The following is a 23679-nucleotide window of genomic DNA, read 5'->3' as shown; positions in this document are numbered from 1 at the left end:
CTCCTTGTCCCCCTTCTGGAGACCTAAGGCACCTTCCCTCCGGTCTCTCTGTGCACTTGGCCCCGACGCCCGCCGTCCACCCCGTGCCTGCTGTCCTGGTGCTAGGCCTCCATCCCGTGGACGCAGGACAAACAACCCCACCCTGGCTGTGACTCTGCCCTCCGGTCACCTTCCTGCCATGCAGCCCCGGTCATGGCTCTCCACAGCACAATGCCTGGCGTGGCCCCTAGGGCTCCGGTCGACACCCACCCGTCCCCACTCATCCTGGACCCCTCCCACCGCCATGGTCAGCCCTTCCCTAACCGGGCCCAGCCCCCCACCTGCCACCATGGCACCATTTGGGCACGTGAAACTCATGAGCCGCGATTTGCGTCCATGTCGGGAAGGTGGGCTCCACGGGCAGGGACGGGAGGGCCTGTGGGATCCGGGTCTCTGGTGGGTGTGACAGAGTGACAATCGCTAGGTCCCTGCTGCAAGGGGAATGAAGAAGCGGCCCCCATGTCACCAACAATTGGTGACGGTGCCCTCGGAAGGGCCCAGTGAGAGAGAGTGAGGGCTCACGGCTCGCCCTGGCAGAGATCGGGGTCAGGCGAGAATAACCTGTGCGCTTCCCACCCTCGCTGCATCTGCACGTGTGGTGCTCAGCTGGCCTCGCGTCTCCCCAGGGCTATCAGGGTCCCCACTTTGTGACGGACACACAAGGGAACACGCACAGGGCGTGCCGTGTGCCTCCGACCGTCCCTCAAGCTCTCGGGTCCTGGCTCCTCACCTGTGAGAAGGGATGCCCCCAACTCCCGGGGCCCCGGGGGGATCCAGTAAGCCCAGGCGTGTGTGTAGAGCCTGGGCACACAGCCTACACCTCCACCCGTGCCCCCCGTGGGCATGCTGTGCTGTGACCCTGGCGTTCTACAAGTCCCCTTTGTAGAAACGGGAAACTGCTTTGCCCCCAGCCAGGCGCTGCCTAAGCCACAAACCTCCAAGATTCCCTGTGCTTCTCCCTACTACCTGTCCCGTCGGCTGATCCCCACCCCAGCCCCCGGGGACCTTGCCGAGGCCGGCAGCCCGTCCCTCCCTCCACCCCGACATGTCGGGGGCTAAGCTCTCTCGCATCCTGCAGAAGGCCACCAGCCCTGGGCCCCCGCTAGCCTCAGCTCACCTCCCACTCTCCCTCCTCCCTCCAGGCCAACCCACTCAGCGTCTGCGCTGCGGCCACTTCCCCTCGCTCCTTCGCGAGTTACGTGCCCCGGCCTCGGAGAAGGGTGGGACCCGCAAGGAGAGGGGGCAGAGGGGCCTCACCGGGTTTCCGGTCTGGGTGATCCCGATCACGAAGACCAGCTGGGAGAAGAACAAGGCTCCGATGAGGTTCCTGTGAATGCCATGCAGGTTGGAGCGCAGAGTCCGCACCAGCGTGAGGAGGACGAAGGCCACCAGCAGGGCGGTCAGGGACAAGGACACGGCAGCGTAGGTGACGATCTTCAGGGGCAGGACCTCCCCGTGCTGCGGGCAGGTGGGGCGAGGCAGGAGAACGTAAGGGCCTCGCTCTGATGGAGGTTTTGGACAGTAAAGGCTCATTAACGTAGCGACTATCACGGACAGGAACCAACGCGGCCGTGACGTGGTTCCCAGGCTGGCGAAGAACTGAGGACAAAAGCCAAATGAATCGCTGGGGGGTGGTGGGCAAAAGGGGACGGGGAGGTGGGGGCACAGCTCGGTGAATGGACGGTCCACTTAAACGTGGCTAAGGCAGTGCACCTGTTGTGTGTGTTTTGCCATCATAAGAACCACGAGCGCAGATGAAACAGAAACCCTCGCACGTAAATCCGACTCTCCAGGAGGTGCGGAGCCCGCCTGCCCCAAATTCTGAGCCGAGAGGGACTTCTTCCAGACAGACCCTCACTTTACGCAGCAGGCAGATGTGCCCCAGCGGCACGGACTGCAACTGTCTCCTGTGCTTCTGCAAAACGGGCCGTTTGTCCAGGGCCCGGTGCCCGGGCGGAGTCTTGGCACTCGGGAAACGACCAGCTTCGGCTCTCCAGTAACTTCCGGAAAGCGTTCTGAACTCACGACTCGAACAGAATTGCGAGCCGGGCCACCCAGGGTAAGGCTGGGAGCCGGGACAGGGTTGGGACCGGGGCGCTGAGGGCTCAGGGCTCTCTCCTTCTGCGGCCCGTGCAGGTGCAGCACTGGGGAGGCCCGGAGGCTGCGCCCGGCTGTCGAGAGGGCTCTGGCCCTGAGGCACCGGGGCAGGGAGCAGGGAGTCCTATTCCCATTTGACTTCATGTCCCCGAACTTCGGCTTTCCCCACCTGTTAGTCTGCTCCGGCAGTGCCCAGCTTCCTGGCTCGGGGAGGTCCCCCCCATCCCGCCCCTAGGTGGACAAGGGCCACTAATAACACACCCCCTCCAGGTCAGAACCCAGGGCTCCCTGCTCCTAAGTGCCACCTGCTCAGAGCAGCTCCACGGTCAGGGGAAGGCTTGGGGGCACACCCTCCCCTCTTGTCACCCTGGCCGCCATCAGCAGCAACTCACGGCTGTTACCCTCCCAACAGTGGGACACAAATTTGGTCCCCTGCACGCCAGAGGGCCCTCGGGAGGGACAACGGCCTGGCCTCCCAGGACACATCCCAGGTCTGAAACAAAGGTGACAGGTGAGGCCTCCCTTCTGGCTCCGAGACACCAACGTCTACACACGTCCGGGCCCAGGCTGACCTCGCTGCCATGCCTGCCAGGGGGCCCGCTGCTCTATTCACCCCATCCACCCTCAGGCTGGCAGAGGCCGGCTTGCATTCCCAGGCCGTGGAAAATGCGAGGAGGTTAAACATCAGCCGGCCTCCGTGGCTCCTGACCGAGCCCCCTCCTTTGAGTCTCCGGGGCCAGCACGCATGTCTCGTGCTAACGGGAGACACTCGCTTTGTTCCGGCCAGCCGGCTCTTTCTTCCCTTAAAATTTAAGGTGGGGTAGAAACAGGGGCGCCTGGGTGGCTCAGGCGGGTAAGTGTCTGACTTCAGTTCAGGCCACGATCTCACGGTTCGCGGGTTCGAGCCCCTCATCGGGCTCTGTGCTGACGGCTCGGAACCTGGAGCCTGCTTCCGATTCTGTGTCTCCCTCTCTCTCTGCCCCTCCCCTGCTTGTGCTCTGTCTCTGTCTCTCAAAAATAAACATCCATTAAAAAAAACTTTATAGGGGCGCCTGGGTGGCTCAGTCGGTTAAGTGTCTGACTTCGGCTCAGGTCACAATCTCGCGGTTTGCAGGTTCGAGACCCTCGCCGGGCTCTGTGCTGACGGCTCGGAGCCTGGAGCCTGCTTCGGATTCTGTGCCCCCTCTCTCTGCCCCTCTCCCCTGCTCACATGTGCGCTCTCTCCCTCCCCACCTTCTCTCTCTCAAAAATAAACATTAAAAATAAAGTAAAATAAAGTGGGGTAGAAAAACATGGAGAATCCTGCTTTGAAGTAAGGGTATATTCTAGGGCCTTCTTCAGTCTGAGGCTCAGGGTCTCCCACCGTGGGTTTTAATTTACAGCCGGGCTCTTTGAAAACTCTTTCCGAGGAGTTTTGTTCTGGAAATCCTGGCAGACTCTGGCCAGCCCCCCCCAAACACAGGTTTTAACCGTGGACTGGGTTTGTTGGAGATGCCCGGGAGGGAAGATAGGACTCGTTGAGGGGGCAGGTCTGGGGGGAGGCTAGCTGTGCAAAGGGATTCATCCCTGGACACACTCGCCAGGTGGGCAGGGCTGCCCGTGGGGGCCGCGCCCACCTCTCGTCTGGAGACATCCATGAGCACGGCAAAGCTGGTGGTGTGACTGCACTGGCAGATGACGTGGGTCCGGTTCCGGGACAGAAGTTCGCAGCCCTTGGCCGACCACCCTCCAGTCCCGCCGATGCTGCAGAGGAAAGGCAGGCGTGAGACGGCTGCTTCCTCCAGGGGGTCTCCGAGGCCCAGCTGCCCCCGTGGGAGCCCGCGCGGCATCCTCACGTCGCCCGAGACAGAAGCCACGGTCACCCTCTAGGAGGACAGCAGCCCTTGGGACCGCATGGACACTCTCCCTTCCCTCTCGTGGCGGGGGAGTGCCTCTACCCTCTGAAGTTCATGGTTTATGCATCATCTCGCAGTAAAACTTAAATGGGGATGTCTGAGGTCACCGGACGCCCCTTTTGTCAGAAATAATAGTGGTTACAATGGCCGCTTTGTACTTCTGTCTTCTCTTGAGTCTAGGTGGTTTGCGAAATAGTGTCTCACGTTCGTTTTATGCTCTCATCTGCAGATTGCACAACGTCTTACGGCAGCGCCTGGAAGCAGGGGCCGATTATTACCCCCGTTTTACTGATGGGAAACCCCAGATGACTACGGGCTGCTACAGGCGTGTCTCAGGCTCAGAGAGCGCCCTGCCCTCCCTGACTCTGGGAAAATCAAGTAAGTTCTCTGATCCTTAGTTTACTCACCTGTGAAATGGGATGTGAAGGCTAATACAAGTTTGTCAAGAGCGCTAAGATCTGGGGGTGATAGGTACCACAGAAAGCAGCCAGAGTGTAATTAGAGCTATAGCTAATTGCTGGGATTCAATCGGGCGACCATGAGAGACTGCCATGCCTAACACATGCCAAACAGACCTTCACGCTTCCCTCGCGGTGAAAGCGGGTCCTTCTTTCTCTCTTTTGTGAGCCAAGCGTCTATTATACTCCAGACACGATGCTGGCTGCTCATTAACCAGAATTTGGGAAATCAAGGAGACACGAGGTCTCTGTGCAGCCGAGCCCGTGGCCCAGGGGGAGCCCCTTGCAAGGGCTCTCCCTGGGGACCAGCTCCCAGCACAGCGCGGCTGGAGCCCTGCCTGGCGGACACCTTCTCCATCCACGTGAACCACGACGTTAGGGAATGTCCGCGAGGCGCAGAAACAAACCCCCAGATGCACAAAATTCCATCCTCGTTTCAAGCATGGAGGCGGGGGGGGGGGGGGGGGGTGGCCTCTGAGGGGTAAAAGCAGCCCCAGCGGCAGCTGGGTTGATCTCACGGGCGGGCAGGTGAGGTCGGGGACCGCTGGCTGTTAAAAGGATGCCCCCAACAACCCCCCCACACACATCTGGGACTTTCTGCTGTCGGTGGAAGGGGCCCTGGGCCCGGTCTCTGACTCCTGCCTCGTATGCGTGTCTAGAACAAGCCCCTGCCTCGTCTGGAGGCGATCAGGCACTCGTTGGCTGCCGGATCGCGGAGTCCAACAGGTGCATGGCGCTGTCTCTGTGTGGACCTTCCCGGGGGTCTATGAGCATCTGTGCGCACGGGTGCACACGGGTGCCTGTCTGTGTTCCTAGCCGCGTACATCCGTGCACACACAGATGTGCACGTGCGTATGTGGGACTGTGTTGGGGACTCTGACACCCCCAGGATGCGCCTCCTGCCCCGTAAGACACTCTGCCAACAGTGTTGGGGGCTGTAGCAATGACCCCCCCCCCATAAACGCAGAACTCTGGGGGTGGGGGTGGCTGCCGACTCCTCGCGTCACCCTTACGTGATGGAGTGGTTCCAGAACACACAGACGGGCTTGGTGCGCTCCTCGGTCTCCAGCAGGGTGTGCTCCACCAGGACGGGCCTCTCCAGGGGGCTGGGGAGCGGGGCCCCCTCGCTGTAAACCACGGCGCTCACCACTGGTGTGTTAATGACCGGCCGGTTAGGCAACCTGGGGGCGGGGAGAGAAGTGGGAACACAGGGTTAGACACTCAGAAGACACTCGTCTAAGCCCTGTACCCAAGGATACGCCCCAGGGTCACACGGGGCGGACGTCTTCCCAGGAGGGCAGAGCTGGAGCCTCGGCCGCTGCTCCGGAGAAGGGCCCGGGCCAGGCAGCAGCTCTGCGACGGCCAGGGCAGATGCGGGGGACGTGGGCGGCACATCTGGGTCAGAGGCGGACTTCGGACATTTAAAAATGAAGAGAAAGATGGGGCGCCTGGGTGGCTCAGTTGAGCGCCCGACTTCGGCTCAGGTCACGATCTCGCAGTTCGTGGGTTCAGGCCCCGCGTCGGGCTCTGTGCGGACAGCTCGGAGCCTGGAGCCTGCTTCCGATTCTGTGTCTCCCCCTCTCTCTGCCCCTCCCCTGCTCACACTCTGTCTCTCTGTCTCAAAAATAAATAAACATTAAAAATAATTTTTTTAAATAAATTAAAATGAAAAGAAAGAAGGGGTGTGTGCGAGGGTGTCGCTGACCTTGTGGAAGCCCTGGAAACGACCGGAGCTCGGAATAATTACACCTCATGGCAGAATCTCATCCGGCCACGAAGAAGGAGGAGTATGAACACCGGGGAGCCAGGGACACGTGTGGAGAATGACTCGACGGTTGGAAAGCAAAGCCTCGGTGGTGGCCCAGCTCTGAGGGGGGCCACGAAGCCCCCGTGGGCGGTGTTCGTTTCTCCAGGCAGAAGGGGGGGCCACCGGCGGCCCAGGGCACACGGGTGCGGGGGGAACAGTCCCCCGGGCTGCGGAGCGCAGGGCAGCAACGGTGTCCATCGAGGCACGAGCGGGGTGTGTGCTGGGGAGGGGGCGCTCCCGGCAGAAACACCAGGGAAGGCCCCGCCCGGACACCCAGAACCTTGTCCCCGGGAGACCGCAGGTAGCGGTCTGCGGCCTTGCACCAGGGTCACGGGGTGACGTCCTCAGACGTCTGGGTGGCAACTTAGGAAAGCCTTACCGGAGGCTGCGGCGGTCAGGGTCATAGTGCTCGGGCAGGAGCTGCCCCAGGGTCCGGTAGATGATGACCAGGGCGACGGCGAACCGGCCCGGCTCATCGGGGTGCCTCTTGCGCCTCCTGAACGGGGCCTCCCTCTCGGTTCCGGGCCCCAGGGGCGCCGTCTGCGGGGCGGCCTTCCGGCCGGCCGGCCTCACCGTGGGGCCCTCTGCAACGAAGCAGATTGTGAGGATGGGGGCCAGACGCCTGTGTCCCCCACAAACCGCGTCCTACGCGAGTAAGCGCTGCCTGAAATCTGAGATTTCAGGGGAAGACAGCAGGTGGCTCCTCAAAAGGTTTACCACGGAGCCCCACGTGACCCCGCCACCCCACTTCCGGGCACGTGCCCTGAAGCGCCAAGGCAGGGAACACTCTCGGTCCCAGACGTGCTCTGTACCCACGGCGGGACAGGCTTCGGCCTCACGGGGGAATAAAGTACCACCAGCTGCCACCACGTGGACCAGCCCGGACCACACGATGCTCGGAGGGAGAAGCCAAGTACTGCGCGATTCCCTGTCCGTGGGCACCGGGAAATACACAGCCAGTACAAGGGGGGCTCCGGGGGGCCGGGGCCTCAGTGTCTCGTGGGGAGACACAAGGTGAAGGTTCCAGGGCTCAGGGTGACGGCAGCTGCACGAGTGCGGACGGACAGAACGCAGCTTGAACTCTGCACCCAAGGGTGCTTAGGGCAGTACGTTTTACGTATATTTCAAAGTATCACATGCTGACGGCTGATCCCTTCCCCCGGGGGCAGGGGTCTCTGCCAGGGCTGCCCCACAAGCATGCGGGAGGGACAGGGTGCCGTTCGTGTGGGTCTGCGTCCCACACTTTTATCCCATGTGACTCACGGGCATGTTTTAGGTCATACGTGCTCCAGGGATGCAAGACGTCAGGTACAGACCACGTCAATAAGTCAACACACGTATTATGGGGGCGTAGACGCTTACAATTTCTTGCCACCACCTGCGGCATGGAACCACGGGTGCCAGAGACCCTGGTCCAAACCTTCCCCAGTCCCAGTGTCCACACGGGGTCACAGGAGGGGCTATCGGCCCTGCCTGTCCCACCGGCAGAGGGACACTCCCCTCCGATGCCCTGTGAACCTGGCCACACTCGCCCACATTCTCAACGACTGACAAAATGCTCCTGGCAGCATCTGGTGCACACGTCACCCCTGCAGACATCCAGACCGCCCAGCACTGAGCGTGTCTTGAGCACGGGCTCCAGGGAGACAGGAGGGCCAAGCCCTGAGGGCAGGGGTTCTGGGAGGGGCAGAGCCCCGGGAGACAAGCCTGTGGAGGGGCCACGAGGTGCGGTGGGGGCGGGTCTCATCCCTGCCACCCCTGGAGGGGGACACTGCACACGGAAAGGCCCCAGCCCAGAACAGGTAACTCATCCCGGCAGACTGCCATCTGACCGACCGATGTCTGGCCCTCTGAGAGGGCACCTTCAACCTCCTGACCCCGCCCAGGGTCACTGACTGCTTCGCAGCACTGTTTAGTCCCATTCAGGCTGCTCAGTGACATTGGCTTTGGGGTCGGGCAGGGCAGGAGGCTCCCAGTGTCTCGAAGGTCACTGTTTTCCGAGGTGTGCACTGAGTGGCTTTCCGGAAGGTCAGCGCAGGAGGCCGAGGCCGGGCCTCCTCACCGGGCCAGCTGCAGGGCCTTACCACCCACTCTGCCTGCTGTGGCACACTGGTCACCCACCTGAGCCGCCCCCAGCTCCTCCTCTGGGTGGGGGGGAGGGCAGTGCCGGCTGCGGGGTTCTCTGAGCGAGAGGGCCAGGCGCTCCCCCAGGCTGGGTGACCCTGCCTGGGGCCTCCACCCGAGAGCCGGATGCCCTCCCAGGGCTCAGACTTGACCTGGACGGATGTGACTATCTTCACACAGCAAGAACATTCACGAGGACTTCACTCCTGGACGACCCCATGGAGTGGGCACCAAATAAACATGCTGACTCAGTTCCCCCTGGTCCTGCCTGCCGCCTCTCTTCTAGTTGCTTCCGGAAGCAGGAGACGGTCCGGCTGCCAGCAGAGGCTCGCCAGGGCTCTGTCCTCCTCCTCCAGCAGGGCTGCTGCCTCTGGGGAGCACTGCATCACACTAGAGGCCGCCGGGTGCACTGGACAGCGTCCCGGGTCACGGTGGCCTCCTGGGAGCGTCCCGCCCCTTCCCAGTGTCTGCTCTGGGCCTCCGTGACTGGCTGGCTCCAAAGCCTCAGATTCTCCTACGACTTGACTGGCTCTCTGCATCTCTAACTAACCAGCCGGCTAGCAGGTGGGTCCCAGAGGCTCCCCTTGGGCAAGGCATCTGGGCCAAGGGTGGGTCATGGCATGGGGACAAAAGGGGCCCAGAGTCCAGAGCTGGGCCAAAAGCCCGCCTAGGGGGCAGTCAAGGCAAAGAAAGATTGGGGCCAAGGTGGGAAGGTCAGTGTCTTAGTCAGGCTGGCAAGGCCGAGGCGGCGGGTGAAAGGTGGGCAGAGGCCAGGCCTCGGAGCCAAACCCTAGGGCTCCATCTAAGTCATCGTCCTGTAGGCGAGGAAGACGGTCTTCCAGGAGGGACAGAAGCAGACAGTGGGACACCAAGGGGCTGGGGGGCTGGGCTGCACCCCCTCCACCTCCTGTAAGCTCTCCCCCCGGGAGACCCGCCCTCATTTTTGGCTACAGGAGCTTAGGATACTTTTCTCTGCCACGTGGTGAGCCAGGTGTTTGCAGAAACCGGAGGGCAAGGGAGGTCACAGGAGCCAGGGGCTGAGTCTTGTCATCAGCAGAAGAATTGGCAGAGTTTACTGCGGGCTGGTGGTGTGGCTAACCTACGAGTTGAATAAGACACCACGTGCGGGGCCAAGGGGACCTGCGCATCAGCTGGCGGCTGTCCCAAGGCCAGGAGGGCAGCAGGCGCCAGAAGCTTCTCTCACGGGACCTTCTAAAGCCAATTAGGCTCCGCGTGTCCACTCCTGATGCCACAGGCTCCCAGAGAGAGGATGACCCAGGGGTCAGTCCAGAAGCAGAAACACTGACGATGTCAGAGAAAGAGCCTGCTTTTTTAGGGCAAGGTAAGACACCACGTTCACAGGTATATGTACACGTCCCTTCCGAGGACAGCTGTGGACAAACTGCTGAGAGCTGGAAACCCAAATGGGTCCCAAATTATTTGAAAGGTGGGGTCAGTGTCAAGGTGGACCCTACATCAGAGGACCTGGGTGGCTCAGGCAGTTAAGCATCCGACTTCGGCTCAGGGCATGATCTCACGGTTTATGGGTTTGAGCCCCGCGTCGGGCTCTGTGCTGACAGCTAGGAGCCTGCAGCCCGCTTCCGATTCTGTGTCTCCCTCACTCTCTGCCCCTCCCTCGCTCATGCTCTGTTTCTGTCTCTCAAAAATACACGTTTAAAAAAAGTCAATAATAAGAAAAAATTTGGCACTTGAATAATAAATAATACCACAGAACTGACAAAACTAATTTACCAAAAACATTCCAGATTTTAAATTCGCCGTTACAGAATGTCACGAGTCCCCTGTATTTTGAGACGTATCTGGAGTGCATCGGTGAAAAATACTTCAAGGAAGTTCCAAATGTTTAAGCCTTTTGGTAAATAACCCTAAGCCAGGACTGAAGAATTGGCTTGCTTTTTGGGGGGCGGGTGGATTCTAAGATTTTACCGACAGCTTTTCCCTGTACGTCGGGGTAGAACAGCTCACACACAACCTAAGCACTCTCTCGTGTATCCTGCCACGAATGAGCCAAGTATCTGTAAGAAATGACCCACCACGGGGGCTCCTGGGTGGCTCAGTCGGTTGAGCATCCGACCTCGGCTCAGGTCATGATCTCACTGTTCGTGAGTTCGAGCCCCGCGTCGGGCTCTGTGCCGACAGCTCGGAGCCTGGAGCCTGCTTTGGATTCTGTGTCTCCCTCGCTCTCTGCCCCTTCCCTGCTTGTGCTCTCTCTCAAAACTAAATAAACATTAAAAAGAATTTAAAAAAAAAAGAAATGACCCACCGCGGCCACTGGGGTCTGACCCCAGCCACCGCCCCGCGCCCGGCTCCCCGACTCAGGGTAGGCCTGTGCCGCAAACCCACACAACACGCTTTGCTACCGAGAACCGTCTTGCTCGCTGTCGCAGGACCTTGGGAGGAGCCCCCCCCCACTCCTGCAAGGGGGACCCCCCAAGGGCAGCCACGGTGTCTGCGGGGCTCTACCTTTCCTGTCGGGGGGTCTGAAGAAGTCGGCCGAGAAGAACACAGAGGACTCTAACTCCTTCGGGAACTCGTCACGAACGTCCTCGAACCGCGGCACCCTGGCTCCCGTGAAGTTGAACGTGTCGAAGACGTCCACGGCAAGAACTGTGGGGACAGGCCACCCTTGTCATCCATCCCCCACTCCCGCCACCGACAGCTCCCTCGACCGTCACCCTTTCCAAACCGCGGAGCCGCGGCCCCGACCGCTGATCTTTCAGACAGAATCTACTGGTAGTTTTCCGCGTTCTTTAAACCCGCCAAGAGTTACAGAGCGCGAGGGCTGCACGTGAAGTCAGAAATCACGGGGCGCTGGGGACCGTCTGGCTGGGGTCTCGGGTGCAGCGTGGTGCAGAAGTGGGGGGACCTGAGCAGAGTCACCTCCTGCCTCCCCCGCCATGACGTGTCACCCCTGCAGCTACTGTGCCTTGCAGGTTACACGGACAGATTGCCGCGGAGGCAAGAGAAACCGGAACTGTCTCCCCGTCTGGCAGAGACAGGACCCCAGGGCTACGGGCTCCTGTTTGCTCTCGGACACTGTCAAGACTGAGGCTGTTGGGGCGCCTCTCTGTTGGTGCTGGTCTCCTCTGCAGTGAGGGGCCTGGCGACCAACAGGCCACAGCTACCCCGGGTGCCCCGGGGCGACCCCCAAAGTCAGCCCACTGAGCCGTCTGTCTGGTTCAACACCCCCTGGTATGAAGGGGGGATCGCCCGCCACCCACACAAGCAAGGGCTGGGCTCCCGCCCCGAGTCCACTCCTGCCCCTTCATACAGACACAAGAACGCCCAGCACATTCACCCTTCTTCCATGCCCCTAGTGGTGCCGGGGTCCTGAGCCCGCCTCCACCCCGGCACAGGGCAGGCCGAGTCGGGGGCTCGGGAAGGGTCAGACCCCACGAACATCTGGTGAGGGTGCGAGGGCCCCTCCCCAGTCAGCCCCAGGGTTCACGGCAGGGACACCACTTCGGGGTTAAGGCTCAGTCAGGCCCTTCCGGTGACAGATATACGTGAAGCAATCCCCAGGGCTGCCCCGGTGCCCCCCACCTGGGTGTTAATAAACATTTGCAAGAGGAGACGAGGGCCCCCCACCTGTAGGGAGACGGCCCCCGCCCAGGGGCTTGCCAGCTCTGTCTAGGTGGGTGTGCAGGGGGCCTTGCTCCCCATGAAGGAAGCGTTTAAACCCTCGGACCTCAGAATGGCCCGTCCTGGGCGCTAGGGTGACTCAGTTCGTGAGGTATTTGCTCTGTTGACCTTCAGCCCCCGACTCGGGAAGGGCAGACAGATGCTCCCCCATCACCAGGTGCCTGGCCAGACTGCCCCCCCCCCCCCCCCGTCCTTCCCTGGGTCCGCGCCCCCCGGGGTGAGCCCGGAGGGCTGGGCCTGCAGGCAGACCCCACACCCGCTTCCCTAGACAGCCTCAGAGCCAAGTTCTGGAAGGACCCCCATGGTCCAGCCTGCAGCGTTTCACCTCAGCTGCCCCCCATTCTCTGGGCGCGAGGGTGACGTGTGCGTCTCCCCGGTTCACACACCAGGACGAGGGGGGTCCTGTCTCTCTGCGGACGAGGAAACACAGCTGGTTGACCCTTCCCTAAAGACGGCCCAGCAGGGGCCACGCCCAGAGCACAGCGCGCACCCGGGCGGCCGGCGCCCTTACTCATGTTGGCGGTGACGACGACGAAGGGCCTCAGGTAGGTCCTGCGCACGTTTCGTGCCACGTTCCCGAAGTAGGCCTCGAAGCGCTTCAGCAGCTGCACGGCGCCCGCCTCGCCCCGCTGGATCTGCTCCCACGCGGCCTGGGTGTCCGGGGCCAGGAGGGCACTGCCCGTGCGGACCACGTCCTGCTCAGACAGACACACAGAGGGCGCTCAGGCGGTGAGCGGGGCCGAACTGGCGTGGCCGGGAGCACGCCGGCTCAGGAAGGCCTCTAGCTCGCCCAGACCAGGCCGGCCCAGGCTCAGGGATGGGGAGACATCCTCCCTGTTTTCCGTGTCAGAGGCAGGAGCCACGTGTCACGGAGAAGCCTGCTGAGGGCGTCCCACGTCCCTCCCACAACGCCAAGGGGACAAGGCACGTGGAGGGCCCTGGGTTGCATCAGAACTCCACCCCCCTGCTGCCCCCTCTGCTGACCATGTAGCGATGTGGCCCAAGGACACAGAGCGGGTTACCCTGTGGTGACACTCCTGACCCCCCACCCCGATGTCTCAGGGTTTAGGTGACCCGGGCTGTCCACAGGGGCTCTGGGGTGAAAACCAGGAGGGGAACTTCTTTTTGCAAAGACTCAGAAATAAGAACGAATTCCATCGGCCCAAACTGGGGCTCAGACTGAAATGCAATCAAGGGGGCCCTGCCTTGCTACGGATGGAGAGGTTCCCTGGGGGCTCCGTGAGGATGAGAGGATCCCCGGGGGCTCTGTAGGATGGGGAGGTCTGGAGAGGAGTCCGGAGGAAGCACGGGTGACACTGCTCACCGCCCGGCACTTTACAAACGTCGGGACGAATGAGCGTCTCCTCACCCACCGCTCTAAGCAAACGTTACTTAGGGGCCAGTTACTCAAACAGAAAACAGGACGTGCTTCGTAGGAGACATCGTGTCCTTGGAAAGCAGGCCCTCGAGGTGGAAGCACAGACTCTGGAGCCCCCTTACAGGCTACGTGCCCTTGGTGCTCTCTGCCTCAGTTTCCTTACTTGTAAAACGCGGCAGTAACTATGCTACATTACGGGATGTCGGCGTGAGGGGCCGAGTCACTAAACCACACGGAACGCGGGTACTGAGTGGTTAGTGGTCGGCAGCCGTGACTGTCCCCACGACCGAGACCGTGACCCGCCCGTGCCCTCACCAAAATGCCCCTAACACCTGCCATCGGTCTCACGGGTCCCTGTGCCGGCTCAGGCGCGGAAAGTGAAGTTTTGCCCTGGGGATGCCGGGTGCGGCGACCCTGAACGGCTGAGGGCAGACCCGGGCCACCCGCCAACCCCGCAGGACGCCTGGGCCCAGGCGCGTCCACGGCCTGCGGGGCCTCCCCGAGGGCTCCCTGCTCCACGGCCTCACCTCGTGGAAGTGGGCGTCCCGCGTGGCCGCCAGCTCGAAGCCCTGCTGGCCGCTCTCGTGCAGCAGCACGCGGCCCAGCAGCTGGTAGGCCGTCCGCACGTCGTTGCCGAAAAGCGCGCCCGCGTGCTGTGTGGCGTTCCGGAGCGCCCTGGCCAGCCACAGGGACCGCTCGCCGTCCATCTGCGTCTCGTTACGACTCAGCTTCTCATTCTGGAAAGGGGGGGGGGCACCCGAGACGTCTGCACAGCTGCCATGGCTGCTTTGCTCCTTCCTGTCACTCAGAAATCTGTTCCCTTCCGGTAAAAGCTTCCTCGTCAGACGAGGACTTTAAAAGTCCAAAACCCCAAAACGAACTTTGGTCGTTAACTATGGAACCAGAAAGGAGGGGCTGTCAGGCCAAAAGGCGCTGGAAAGAGACCACCAAGGGAAGAACAAAGAGCGAGACGCGGGGACAAACAGGCGAGATCGGGGGCAGGGGACCGGAATGTGGGGACTCCGCGTTTCCAGATCTAGGCGCGGGGTTGGCCTCGACGGGAGGAGCAGCCACGCCCGGCTGTGGGTGCCCAGAACAGACGTGGGCGCTGATGCGCCCAAGCCATGCCCAGCCCCTGGCTGGGGCGATGCGGAGGCCTCGCACCTGCCCCCTCTCCTGACCCCACTGCGTGCCCCCCCGCCCCCCACCCCCCGAGGCCCGGCCTACCATGGCTTTGAGCTCCACAAAGGAGACAGTGGTGCAGTTGAAGAGGTCCGGGGGCAGCCAGCCCTTCTCCCCACTGCAGTGCCGGACTGCATTCCCTGGGGAACGGGGAACAGAGAGGAAACCCTGAAATTCCAATTGTTAATTACGCTCGTTTACCTGAATGCACGCAAATCCCGTCTGTTCAGCGGGGACGTGAGCTCCAGGAGTGAAGCACAGCCCTGGGTGGGGCCGGGGCCAGGCAGGTGCCACGGCCAGAGGCCCTCCCAACCTCTCTCCCCTCATGCCAGGGGCCACGTGGGCCGCCCAGCGATTAGGAGCAAACATGTGAGCAAGTCCACGACAAGAGAAATCGGCTCCGTCGTTTGCCAAATGACGAGCGTCCGTCCGTCTGTCTGCACGCCTGCTGCGAATCCGACTCTGATGCGTGGTCTCACTGGACCTCCCGACCCCCCCCTCGGGGCGCGGACGCGGCTCCCACCCCCATATGACAGAGAACCCAGCGCTGGGAACAGCGACACAGCCTGCCCGATCCCGGCCACTGTGCCCTTCGTGTCTGCGTTACGGCCCTTCCAGCTTTCGCCACTGACGGTTCAGGGAACAAAATTTCGTCAACGCGGAACGTCCCGTGAGTCCCCATGCTTCGGCCAAGTCTCCCGTAAGCCACGTGCCTCGACCAATTTCCTGCCTGGAATGGATGCCACAGGCCAAGGCACTTACCCGTGGATCCCTTGGGGCACTGCACCGCGGCCGGCTGCCCGAACTTGGTCTGCGGCCACCAGATGCCGGCCTCGAATGCTCTGGGACACCCATTGTAGATCACTGGAGGACGGGGGAAAGAAGGCCACTCAGCCGGGCGTGGCCATGGCCGTGGCCGCGAGGGTGCACAGCGCCCCACATGCTGCACCCGTGTCGAGAACCGGACCCCTGCACTTTCCCTCATCGGCGTGAGAACGTGGGAGGGCGGGGCCCTGGCTCTGACCCATGCCCTCCGCGAGGGCCAGGTCACCTGAAGCTCCTGCGGACACAGGCAGGCCGGGAGGCTGCCGACCCTCCCCAAGCCCCGGGAGTCTTCTGTGCACACGTGGACGCACGCACACACACGCCCAGCAGCCTGTCCCTGCGACGTGGCCCGAGGGGTCCAAGGGGCAGCTCGGACCTTCACAGCCGAGCATGGTGACCTCGGCAAAAGGGTTGTCACAGCGGTTGCACTGACGGCCGATGACGCCCGACTTGCAGACGCACTGCCCAGTGTCCATGTCGCAGGCGCGGCTGTGGGAGCCGTGCGGGAAGCAGTCGCACGGCAGGCAGGCATCCTGGTCCGGGGGCCTGTAGTAATTCTCCTGCGAAAGCCAGAAGCCGTGCGTGGGACTCCGCACACGGGCGGGGCTCTACACCTCGATTCTTCCGGAGCACGTCAACGTTACAGCGCGGTTCCTGGGCCTCTCTCTGCTGCCCTCCACCCACATCCCCCCGCCGGGGGCTTCCTGGGCGCCCGCCATGGCGGACGGGCAGGTGCAGTCTCCAGGAAAGCACCCTTCTAACTTCTTAGCAAAGACTTGTGGGAAGCCTGCCTATCTGTCCTAGAAAATACTGGATTCCAATGGAGATTGAAGGACAAGGATGGCCCTTGCAACGTCTTTTTTAACCGAGGGAAACCAGAAGCCACCTAGTGTCCACCACTGGGCAGGTCAGGGTGACGGCCAAGAGCATGGGCTTCAGACTGCAAGGTCCTGGGTTTGTGCCCATCCAGGCTTTGACTGGCCACGCTGCCCTTGCCAGGTCACTCGAGCGTCCCCGCTGAAGACTGGAATGGGGCTGTGACTTGGGCAGAGCCACGGCCAGTGTCCAGGCTCCTGTGTCAGGAAGGAGCGTGGAACTGTCCCCACTGTGTGTGTTTTAGTGCCTTGGAGAAGGCCCTAGAATGTTAGCAGTCGCCCCCGGAGGGGAGATGGGTGTCACCGTCACCTTTTAGATACTGTTGTGCATTTTCTGTAATTTCTGATGAGAACAAATCCCAGGTACATTTTTCCCAAATACCCTCCCCACCTTCCTCCCACAGATGACCCACCCAGTCTGGCTCCATGAGGTTGGCCCGGTCCTGACCTGCTCCGCCTGGAGCAGATGTAAGCGTTTCAGGAGACAGCGTTCGGTTTTTGGAAGCACCATGGTGCACGGGGGACGTTACTGATGTTAAACGGCCAAGAGTACCCATGACGGCCATTTCCCTCCCTGGGTGGGCACAACCCTACGCCCTGGCAGTTGCGACCTTCATCAAGGGGGGCAGATCTCTCCTCTGGGTTTCAAGTGACCAGCGGCTCGACATAGCAGTGTAGACACGATTCTGAAGGTGCGTGGCATTTTCCAGGACACCCGGGGTGGGGGTGGGGGGGGGGGCGGGGGGTCTCCCACGGGCTGTCCCGAGAGCACTGTGGCAGAGTGGCACCACGAGGTGACTGCACCGTGCAGGAGAATGACAGACACCCCAGGTGGGGTGCAGGCAAAGCTTTTCATAGTTCAAAAAATATTTTTAGACATTTATTTATTTTTGGGACAGAGAGAGACAGAGCATGAACGGAGGAGGGGCAGAGAGAGAGGGAGACACAGAATCGGAAGCAGGCTCCAGGCTCTGAGCCATCAGCACAGAGCCCAATGCGGGGCTCGAACCCACGGACCGCGAGATCGTGACCTGGCTGAAGTCAGACGCTTAACTGACTGAGCCCCCCAGGCGCCCCAAAGCTTTTCATAGATTAAAACTTACAGCCATCGCGGAGAGGAAATTTGATAAAAGACCAGGGAAGTAGGAGAATGGCAGTGGTGCGAGGGTGAGCCAGGCTCTCAGAGACTGTTTCCGGTTACCAGCGGGGCGTGGGGCCAAGGACTCGGGTTCCCACGGGCCAAACCAGCGCAGGGATAAAGACCAGCCCAGGTGTACCGGGGACATCGGTGAGTCACGATTTCCCGGGGCTTAGGGCTTGAGCACACGTGTGTATATGTCTAGGTGGATGTGTGTGCACATGCACAGGTACATATGTGTGTGTGCACGTGCATATATGTCCACATCGAGGTGTGTGTGTGTGTGTGTGTGTGCACGCATGGGTGTGTGTATCTATGTCCAAACAGACGCGTCCCTGCACTCGCCCATCCCGCGGGGCTGGCTCCCCAAGGTGGCGGTGGGGACGTGGCTTCCATCCGCCCGCGGGCCGGGCCTCACCTTGCACTGACACTGTCCGTTGGTCTTGTTGCAGTCGGGATCGAAGCCCTTGCCGACAGCACAGTGGCAAGGTCCACACACGGGGTTCCCCCACCAGCCTTTGGGGCACGGAAGGTCGATCCTGTTGGGAAAACAGGCCAGCAGAGGGAAGGTGTGCATAACCCTTCCTGGAGCCAGACGAAGACTGTCGCAGGCCGGGAGGCTGAGCTACCCTGCTTCTGGGCCCCTCCCTCCCCCTGCGGTGGCCTCCGTATCCCCCCTGCTCGTCCCCAGCCTCACTCTCCCGTGACCCCTCAGGATCCCAGCCTCCAGGGGCCCCATGTCCGGAGGGCTTCTACCTGCAAAACTTATTTCTAAAATGATTTGTTTGCTCGCTATTTTTTCTTCTACCCGGAAGAACAGGCGAGCACCCCAAACTGGGCTTACGTCCCATCAGCGTGACCTCGCCACGTTCCAAGCCGTGGGGACGGCACCCATCGGTGTCCACCCCAGGACGCCTGGCTCACGGGGGCGCTCAGTGACAAGTGACCCCACTGCCGGGCCAGACTTTCTCAACCCCAGCCCCAACAGAGCACACCGAGCCTGACTGCCCTGGCAACCTTTCCGCAGAACCCGGGGGCGGGGGGGGGGGAGGGGGGCGCCTATCGGCAAAAGGTCCTCGGCGGGCAGATCCTGAGTAAGGGATTCCGGGGCATCCACGCCTTCCCGGGTGCCCTGAGTCAAACACTGGCCACGTCCCCGGAGACGCTCAGAGCTGCCTCTCCACGGATGTGACCCGGACCGTGGTCGGCTCCGTGCAGCCATGGGCTGGGGCCGGTGGTGGGTTCAGAATCACGACACAGGCCCGGTCGTGCCCTGGGAGCCCAGCAGGCCCCGGAGACGTGTGGCGTCGAAGGTCACGAGGCCACGCTCACCCCTCCCGGGCTCTGGCCGCTGCCTGTCGCTGTCACCCTACCTCCGCTCCCACGCTGAGCACACACCGGAGCATCATCTGCAGACCCCCTACCTGTGGGACGCACCTCCCCACCAAGCAAACGTCCTTCACCTTCCGCCCTGTGTTCACCGTCTCAGCTAATGGCATTCCGTCCACCCACCCGCCCAGCCGGCAGCGAACCTGTCGTACTCCCTCACCCACCTGGCAAGCAATTATTAAGTACCGACTGTGTACACGGCAGGGGCGCAAAAATAACCACGTCAGAACTGCCGAGCCGGGGGCTCCAGTCAGGTGCTCACGGATCTGCACTCACAGTCTGGGGACCCCAGAGCTGCGGGGCACCTTCCCCCTCCCGCCTCTGCCGCCCTCTGCCCCTGCAAGGCCAGCCCTCGGGGACACGATCGGCCTCCCGGCCTCCCTGCCTCCGACGTGCAGCCGCTCCCATCGCGCTCCACGCGGCGGCCGGGGCCCTCTGAGACCCACGCTCGATCCTGCCACGCTTCTGCCAGGCTTCCGTGGCCTCCAGAAAGCCACGCTCTGTTCCCGGCTTGCAGGGCTGGCCCCCCGCACCCCAGTGCCCGCCTGCTTTGTGCGCGGCTGGGCTCTACACACGTGAGTCACGCCGTATGTCCCCGCAGTGGGAGCGTGCTCAAACGCGGTTCGTCCCAGGTGCCAGTTCAACTCTTACTCGTTTCTGGCCCAATTTGAAAAACAAACAAACGGCCATGTCCGTGTTATCTGGAATCCTACGTATCTTTGTGCTAAGTGACAGGAGGAGAGGCGTCACGAGACGGAGCCGCTGGACGCGACAGGCGGGCCGTCTTACTTGTTCTCGCAGTACTGCCCGTAGTGGCTGGATCCACACTCGCACACGTAACCCCGCGGGGAGCTGGGGCTGTGCACGCAGGCCGACACGTGCTCGCAGGGATTCAGGTGGCACACGTCCACGCACTTCCTTCCAAAGTGCCCTGCGGGGACAGGCCGGCATTACCCCACCCCCGCCCCGGCCGGATTTTCTGCAAGGCATCACGGGCCCGCCCTCCGGAGCCCCAGCCTGCAGGGGAAGACGTCTCAAGCGATCCATCGTGGCTCCCCCACCTCTCCGGGCTATGTCCCCGAGGGAAACGGGGTAGTCACGGGAAGCACAAACGTTCGGTGGGTCCGACTTGGAAAGGCAGAGAAAGGGGCCCCCCAGGAGGGCAGGAGGCCCGGCCTCCCCAGGACACACGGCGGACGGGTACGAGAGGAGCAGGATGGCAGCACCTCAACGTTCAGGCGGAGAGTATCATCTTCCACAGTGTGGGTTGTTCCCGAATTCTTTCCCCCCCCTCATCCTGTGCCCTGAGGATAAAGCCTGGAGTGTCCCCTGTGCCTCAGGTGAGGACCAGACATGGGAACGAGCTTTAAGAAGAGAAGGCCCAGGGGCGCTTGGAAGGCTCAGTCAGTTAAGTGTCTGACTTCGGCTCATGTCACTATCTCACGGTTCGTGAGTTCAAGCCCCGCGTCAGGCTCTGTGCTGACAGTGTAGACCCTGCTTGAGATTCTCTCCCTCTCTCTCTCTCTGCCCCTTCCCCTACTCTCTCTCTCTCTCAAAAAAAAAAAAAAAAAAATTAAAAGAGGGGTGCCTGGAGGCTCAGTCAGTTGACCATCCGACTTGGGCTCAGGTCACGAGCTCACGATTTATGGGTTCGAGTCCCGCGTCAGGCTCTGTGCTGACGGCTCGGGGCCCGAGCCTGCTTCGGATTCTGTGTCTCCCTCTCTCTCTGCCCCTACTGGCAGTCTCCCTCTCTCTCTCTCAGAGATAAACAAAGAGGAGAACAAGGGCACACTCCTTAGTGACAAGGCTCCGCCCTCCGCAGACCCGCACGGGTCGGGGGCTGCTCCAAGGCCGCTCTCCTCCGTGTGTTTTCGAGGCCAAAGCACGGCCCTCTGCTCAGGGGCTGCAGGGTGCCGGGGGGGTGTGGGCGGGGCTCCCACCTTTATCACAGATGCAGGAGTAGGCGTCCCAGGCGTCACGGCAGCGGCTGTGCGGGGGACAGGGGCTGGAGGAGCAGGGGTCCTCCACGTCACAGCCGTCCTTCACCCTGACCTTGAGGGCGTCGTTCATGTTGAGCGTGGCGATGTTGGTGGACGTCTCGCCCATTCTCACCCCCTGAGTTAAAGAGGGGCAGCCGGATTCAGCCCCGTGTCTTGGGGTGGGGGGAACCCCCCAAAGTAACCAGGGGGTAAGAGGGCCCCAAGTTCTCTTGGTCGTCAAAAAGCAACCCTTCACGTATGCACAGAGCTGGGACCTGCGTGGGGGGCAGGGAGGTGGAACCAGGACAGGCATGAGCACCAGGTGGGTAGACCAGCCGCCCGGAAACGGAGTCAGAGCGAGTCCGCGTTCTGACAGTTCCGTGGCTGGTGTCCTGAAGGAAAAGCGAATGCGGGCGGCGGGAGAGCGCGGCCGCCGACGAAGGTGGCGTCTCGTGGGAGCCGGGGGCATCCGGGTAGCGGGGCGGCCCGCACATCACCGCGGTGGGGACGCACACGGCGAGTTCCACGCTGAGGGACAGCGCTTTGCGGGGGGGGGGGGGGGCGGGGGTTGGCGCTCAGAGATGGCACTGCCCGGTCACCGAGGAGGGTGGGGGCCGTGAAGGGGAGGCAGGTCGGGAGTTCACTTCCCTGCAGCGGGAGGCCAGGGGCACGCGAGCGGAGCTACTCGATTGACAGGTCACTCCGGCTGCTGCTAGGACACCTGCTCCGGGGGATGAGCAGGTTCAGGTGGGCCTGGGGGGGGGGGGCCCGGGGGAGGCAGCGGGGGGCACGTGCCACACAGGACGTGAAGGCAAAGCTGCCGAGGGGAAGGTGACGCGGTGATGGGGATGCGGGGGGAGGGCCGGAGGGGACCACGGGGAGGACGGGTCTAAGCTGGAAGCGGGACTGTTAAGCTTGGGTCGGCTATCAGACGAATGACTCATTCACTGAAAAGCAGCAGGCGGACCAAGGGCCCCGAGCTGCCCACGGGGGGGCGGGCGCCACGGCTCTGCCCTACCTGTATGCAGCCCCGGAAACCGCGGTGCACGGAGACCTTATCCTCGGACACGCCGCCCACGACGATGCTTCTCATCTTCAACCCCGGAAGCTGGTTCCCGATCTGCACCGTGTCCTGTGGCGGGGGGGGGGGGGGCTACATCCACATTCCGGAAACATCTTCTGGGAAGAACATGCCCAGAGGCTGACGACGCGGTCGCTTGGGCAAGCTCCCCACAGCCCGAGGACACGTGGGCCTCCAAACAGAGGGGCGAGCCGGGCTCGGCCTTCTCAGGAGAGAACGCAGCCGTCTGTGTGTGACAGGCAGGAGTGGGGACCGGGTCCCAGGATACACGTCCTCCCCGCCCGGCCCAGCCAAGATGGCCGGCCAGGGGGACGGGGGCAACCCTCCCACCTCCACAAGGGGCACCGCTGATGAGCCACTGCAGGAAAATGCTGGTGAACTAGAAGACAGCAGCGAATGGAAAGGACGAGCAGGACGGCAGGCACCTGCGAACGTCGCTGCTGGACCCTCAGGCCCTGCAAGGCTGCACGTGGAACAGAACAGCTGTTTATCCTCAGAGCCCGGTGGGAAATGCGCCTAGACCTCGAGGGCAGAAAACTCACAAGCAGCCCCCGAAGTGGGCGGACGTCCCAGAAAAAGGGCCTCTCGTTACCAGCCGCCACCAGTAGAAACCCAGTGCGGTTCACCAAGCACGCTCTGAATGCCACTCGCCCATCGCTTGCCCCCTCTGCTCACCCGGGCTCATCTGCTCACCCACCCTCACGCGCCACCCACCCTGAGGGCGAGGACCCGTGTGTTATTTATCTGTGTGCCCCAGAGGCACAGCACCAAGCCACAGTCGTCACTCTGGTCAGCTCTGCTGAAAGAGACCACTGCTGCAGGTGCCGACGGCACCGCGATGGGATAACAGACGGATGGGGTCCAGTTCCTGAGTCCAGGAGCTGGCCATCTGGCAGGGGGAGGAGGCACGGACACTGGTGACCGCAGCGTAAGGCAGGATGTGAGACTCAAACTCAGGGGGGCCCGAACGCGTGTCCCAAAACCCTCCAGGGCTCCGGCACGTCCTGGCACGTGGAGGGGTCACTCGGTTCTCCGTACGCCCGGTGAAGGTGCCTGTTCCAAAGAGGGCACAGGTGCCAACTCACCTGGTCCATCCCGTAATCCAGGGTCATGACCGCCAGGTACTTGATGTCTTTGCCTTCCTTGGCGCTCTTCAGTTCTATCAACAGGTGGTGCCACTCCCCGTCAGTCACGCGTGACCTGGACAACCTCATGGATGCCACGTCCGAGGGGCCGTGGGACACCTCGAACTGGACGTGGTTGTTCAGGATCTGTAGGACAGGGAGAGCCAGACCTACCAACTGATGTGACGATAGCAGAACAGAAAATACTCTGCAGTCACTTACATAACAGAGCCGTGCAAACAGGGCACTGGGCCACAGATAAACCTAAAAAGTAGGCCAAGTGTAATTTCTTGTTGCCCGTAACACTCTTCAAGATCCTATGCCTTTTTCCGTGGCAAGAAGTGTCAAATGTGGACAGAGGGCAGGTAAGATAACTCACGTGGGGCTTAATTACTGGGAACAGTCACAGACTCAGATGATTACCGGGTTCTTATTTGTGGAGGCAGATGTTCCACTTTATGAGATGGGATTCAAGCCACCACATTTATATATACGTACCAAAAAAACCCCCAAAAAAACCCATAGGCAAAGTAACTGGCCTAAGACATTCCTGTTTTAAGAAAACATCTTTAACGCCAAGATCTCTTTTCCCCTCATGGACCAACCCTCTTCCTGAGAACACCTA

The 23679-nt window shown here is 61.8% G+C and overlaps 1 protein-coding gene across 1 annotated transcript in view; it reads right to left on the bottom strand.

Annotated features, from left to right (window-relative positions):
- Positions 1-23679, bottom strand: part of CELSR1 (cadherin EGF LAG seven-pass G-type receptor 1) — an 84169-nt gene that overhangs the window by 11298 nt on the left and 49192 nt on the right. Inside the window, exons 9-23 of the mRNA XM_040491813.1 lie at positions 23016-23201; positions 21868-21981; positions 20811-20985; positions 19660-19801; positions 17900-18020; positions 15845-16028; positions 15406-15507; positions 14689-14783; positions 13989-14198; positions 12595-12778; positions 10905-11048; positions 6676-6880; positions 5503-5670; positions 3753-3879; positions 1297-1497 (exon numbers count right to left, since the gene is read on the bottom strand). Coding sequence (XP_040347747.1) covers positions 1297-1497; positions 3753-3879; positions 5503-5670; positions 6676-6880; positions 10905-11048; positions 12595-12778; positions 13989-14198; positions 14689-14783; positions 15406-15507; positions 15845-16028; positions 17900-18020; positions 19660-19801; positions 20811-20985; positions 21868-21981; positions 23016-23201 — 2358 coding nt within the window. The remainder of the gene's footprint in view (positions 1-1296; positions 1498-3752; positions 3880-5502; positions 5671-6675; positions 6881-10904; positions 11049-12594; positions 12779-13988; positions 14199-14688; positions 14784-15405; positions 15508-15844; positions 16029-17899; positions 18021-19659; positions 19802-20810; positions 20986-21867; positions 21982-23015; positions 23202-23679) is intronic.

This window comes from Herpailurus yagouaroundi, unplaced genomic scaffold, assembly GCF_014898765.1.
Source record: "Herpailurus yagouaroundi ecotype Mexico unplaced genomic scaffold, PumYag 182, whole genome shotgun sequence".
Classification (NCBI taxonomy): Eukaryota; Metazoa; Chordata; class Mammalia; order Carnivora; family Felidae; genus Herpailurus; species Herpailurus yagouaroundi.
This window is presented reverse-complemented; position numbering and strand designations above follow the sequence as displayed.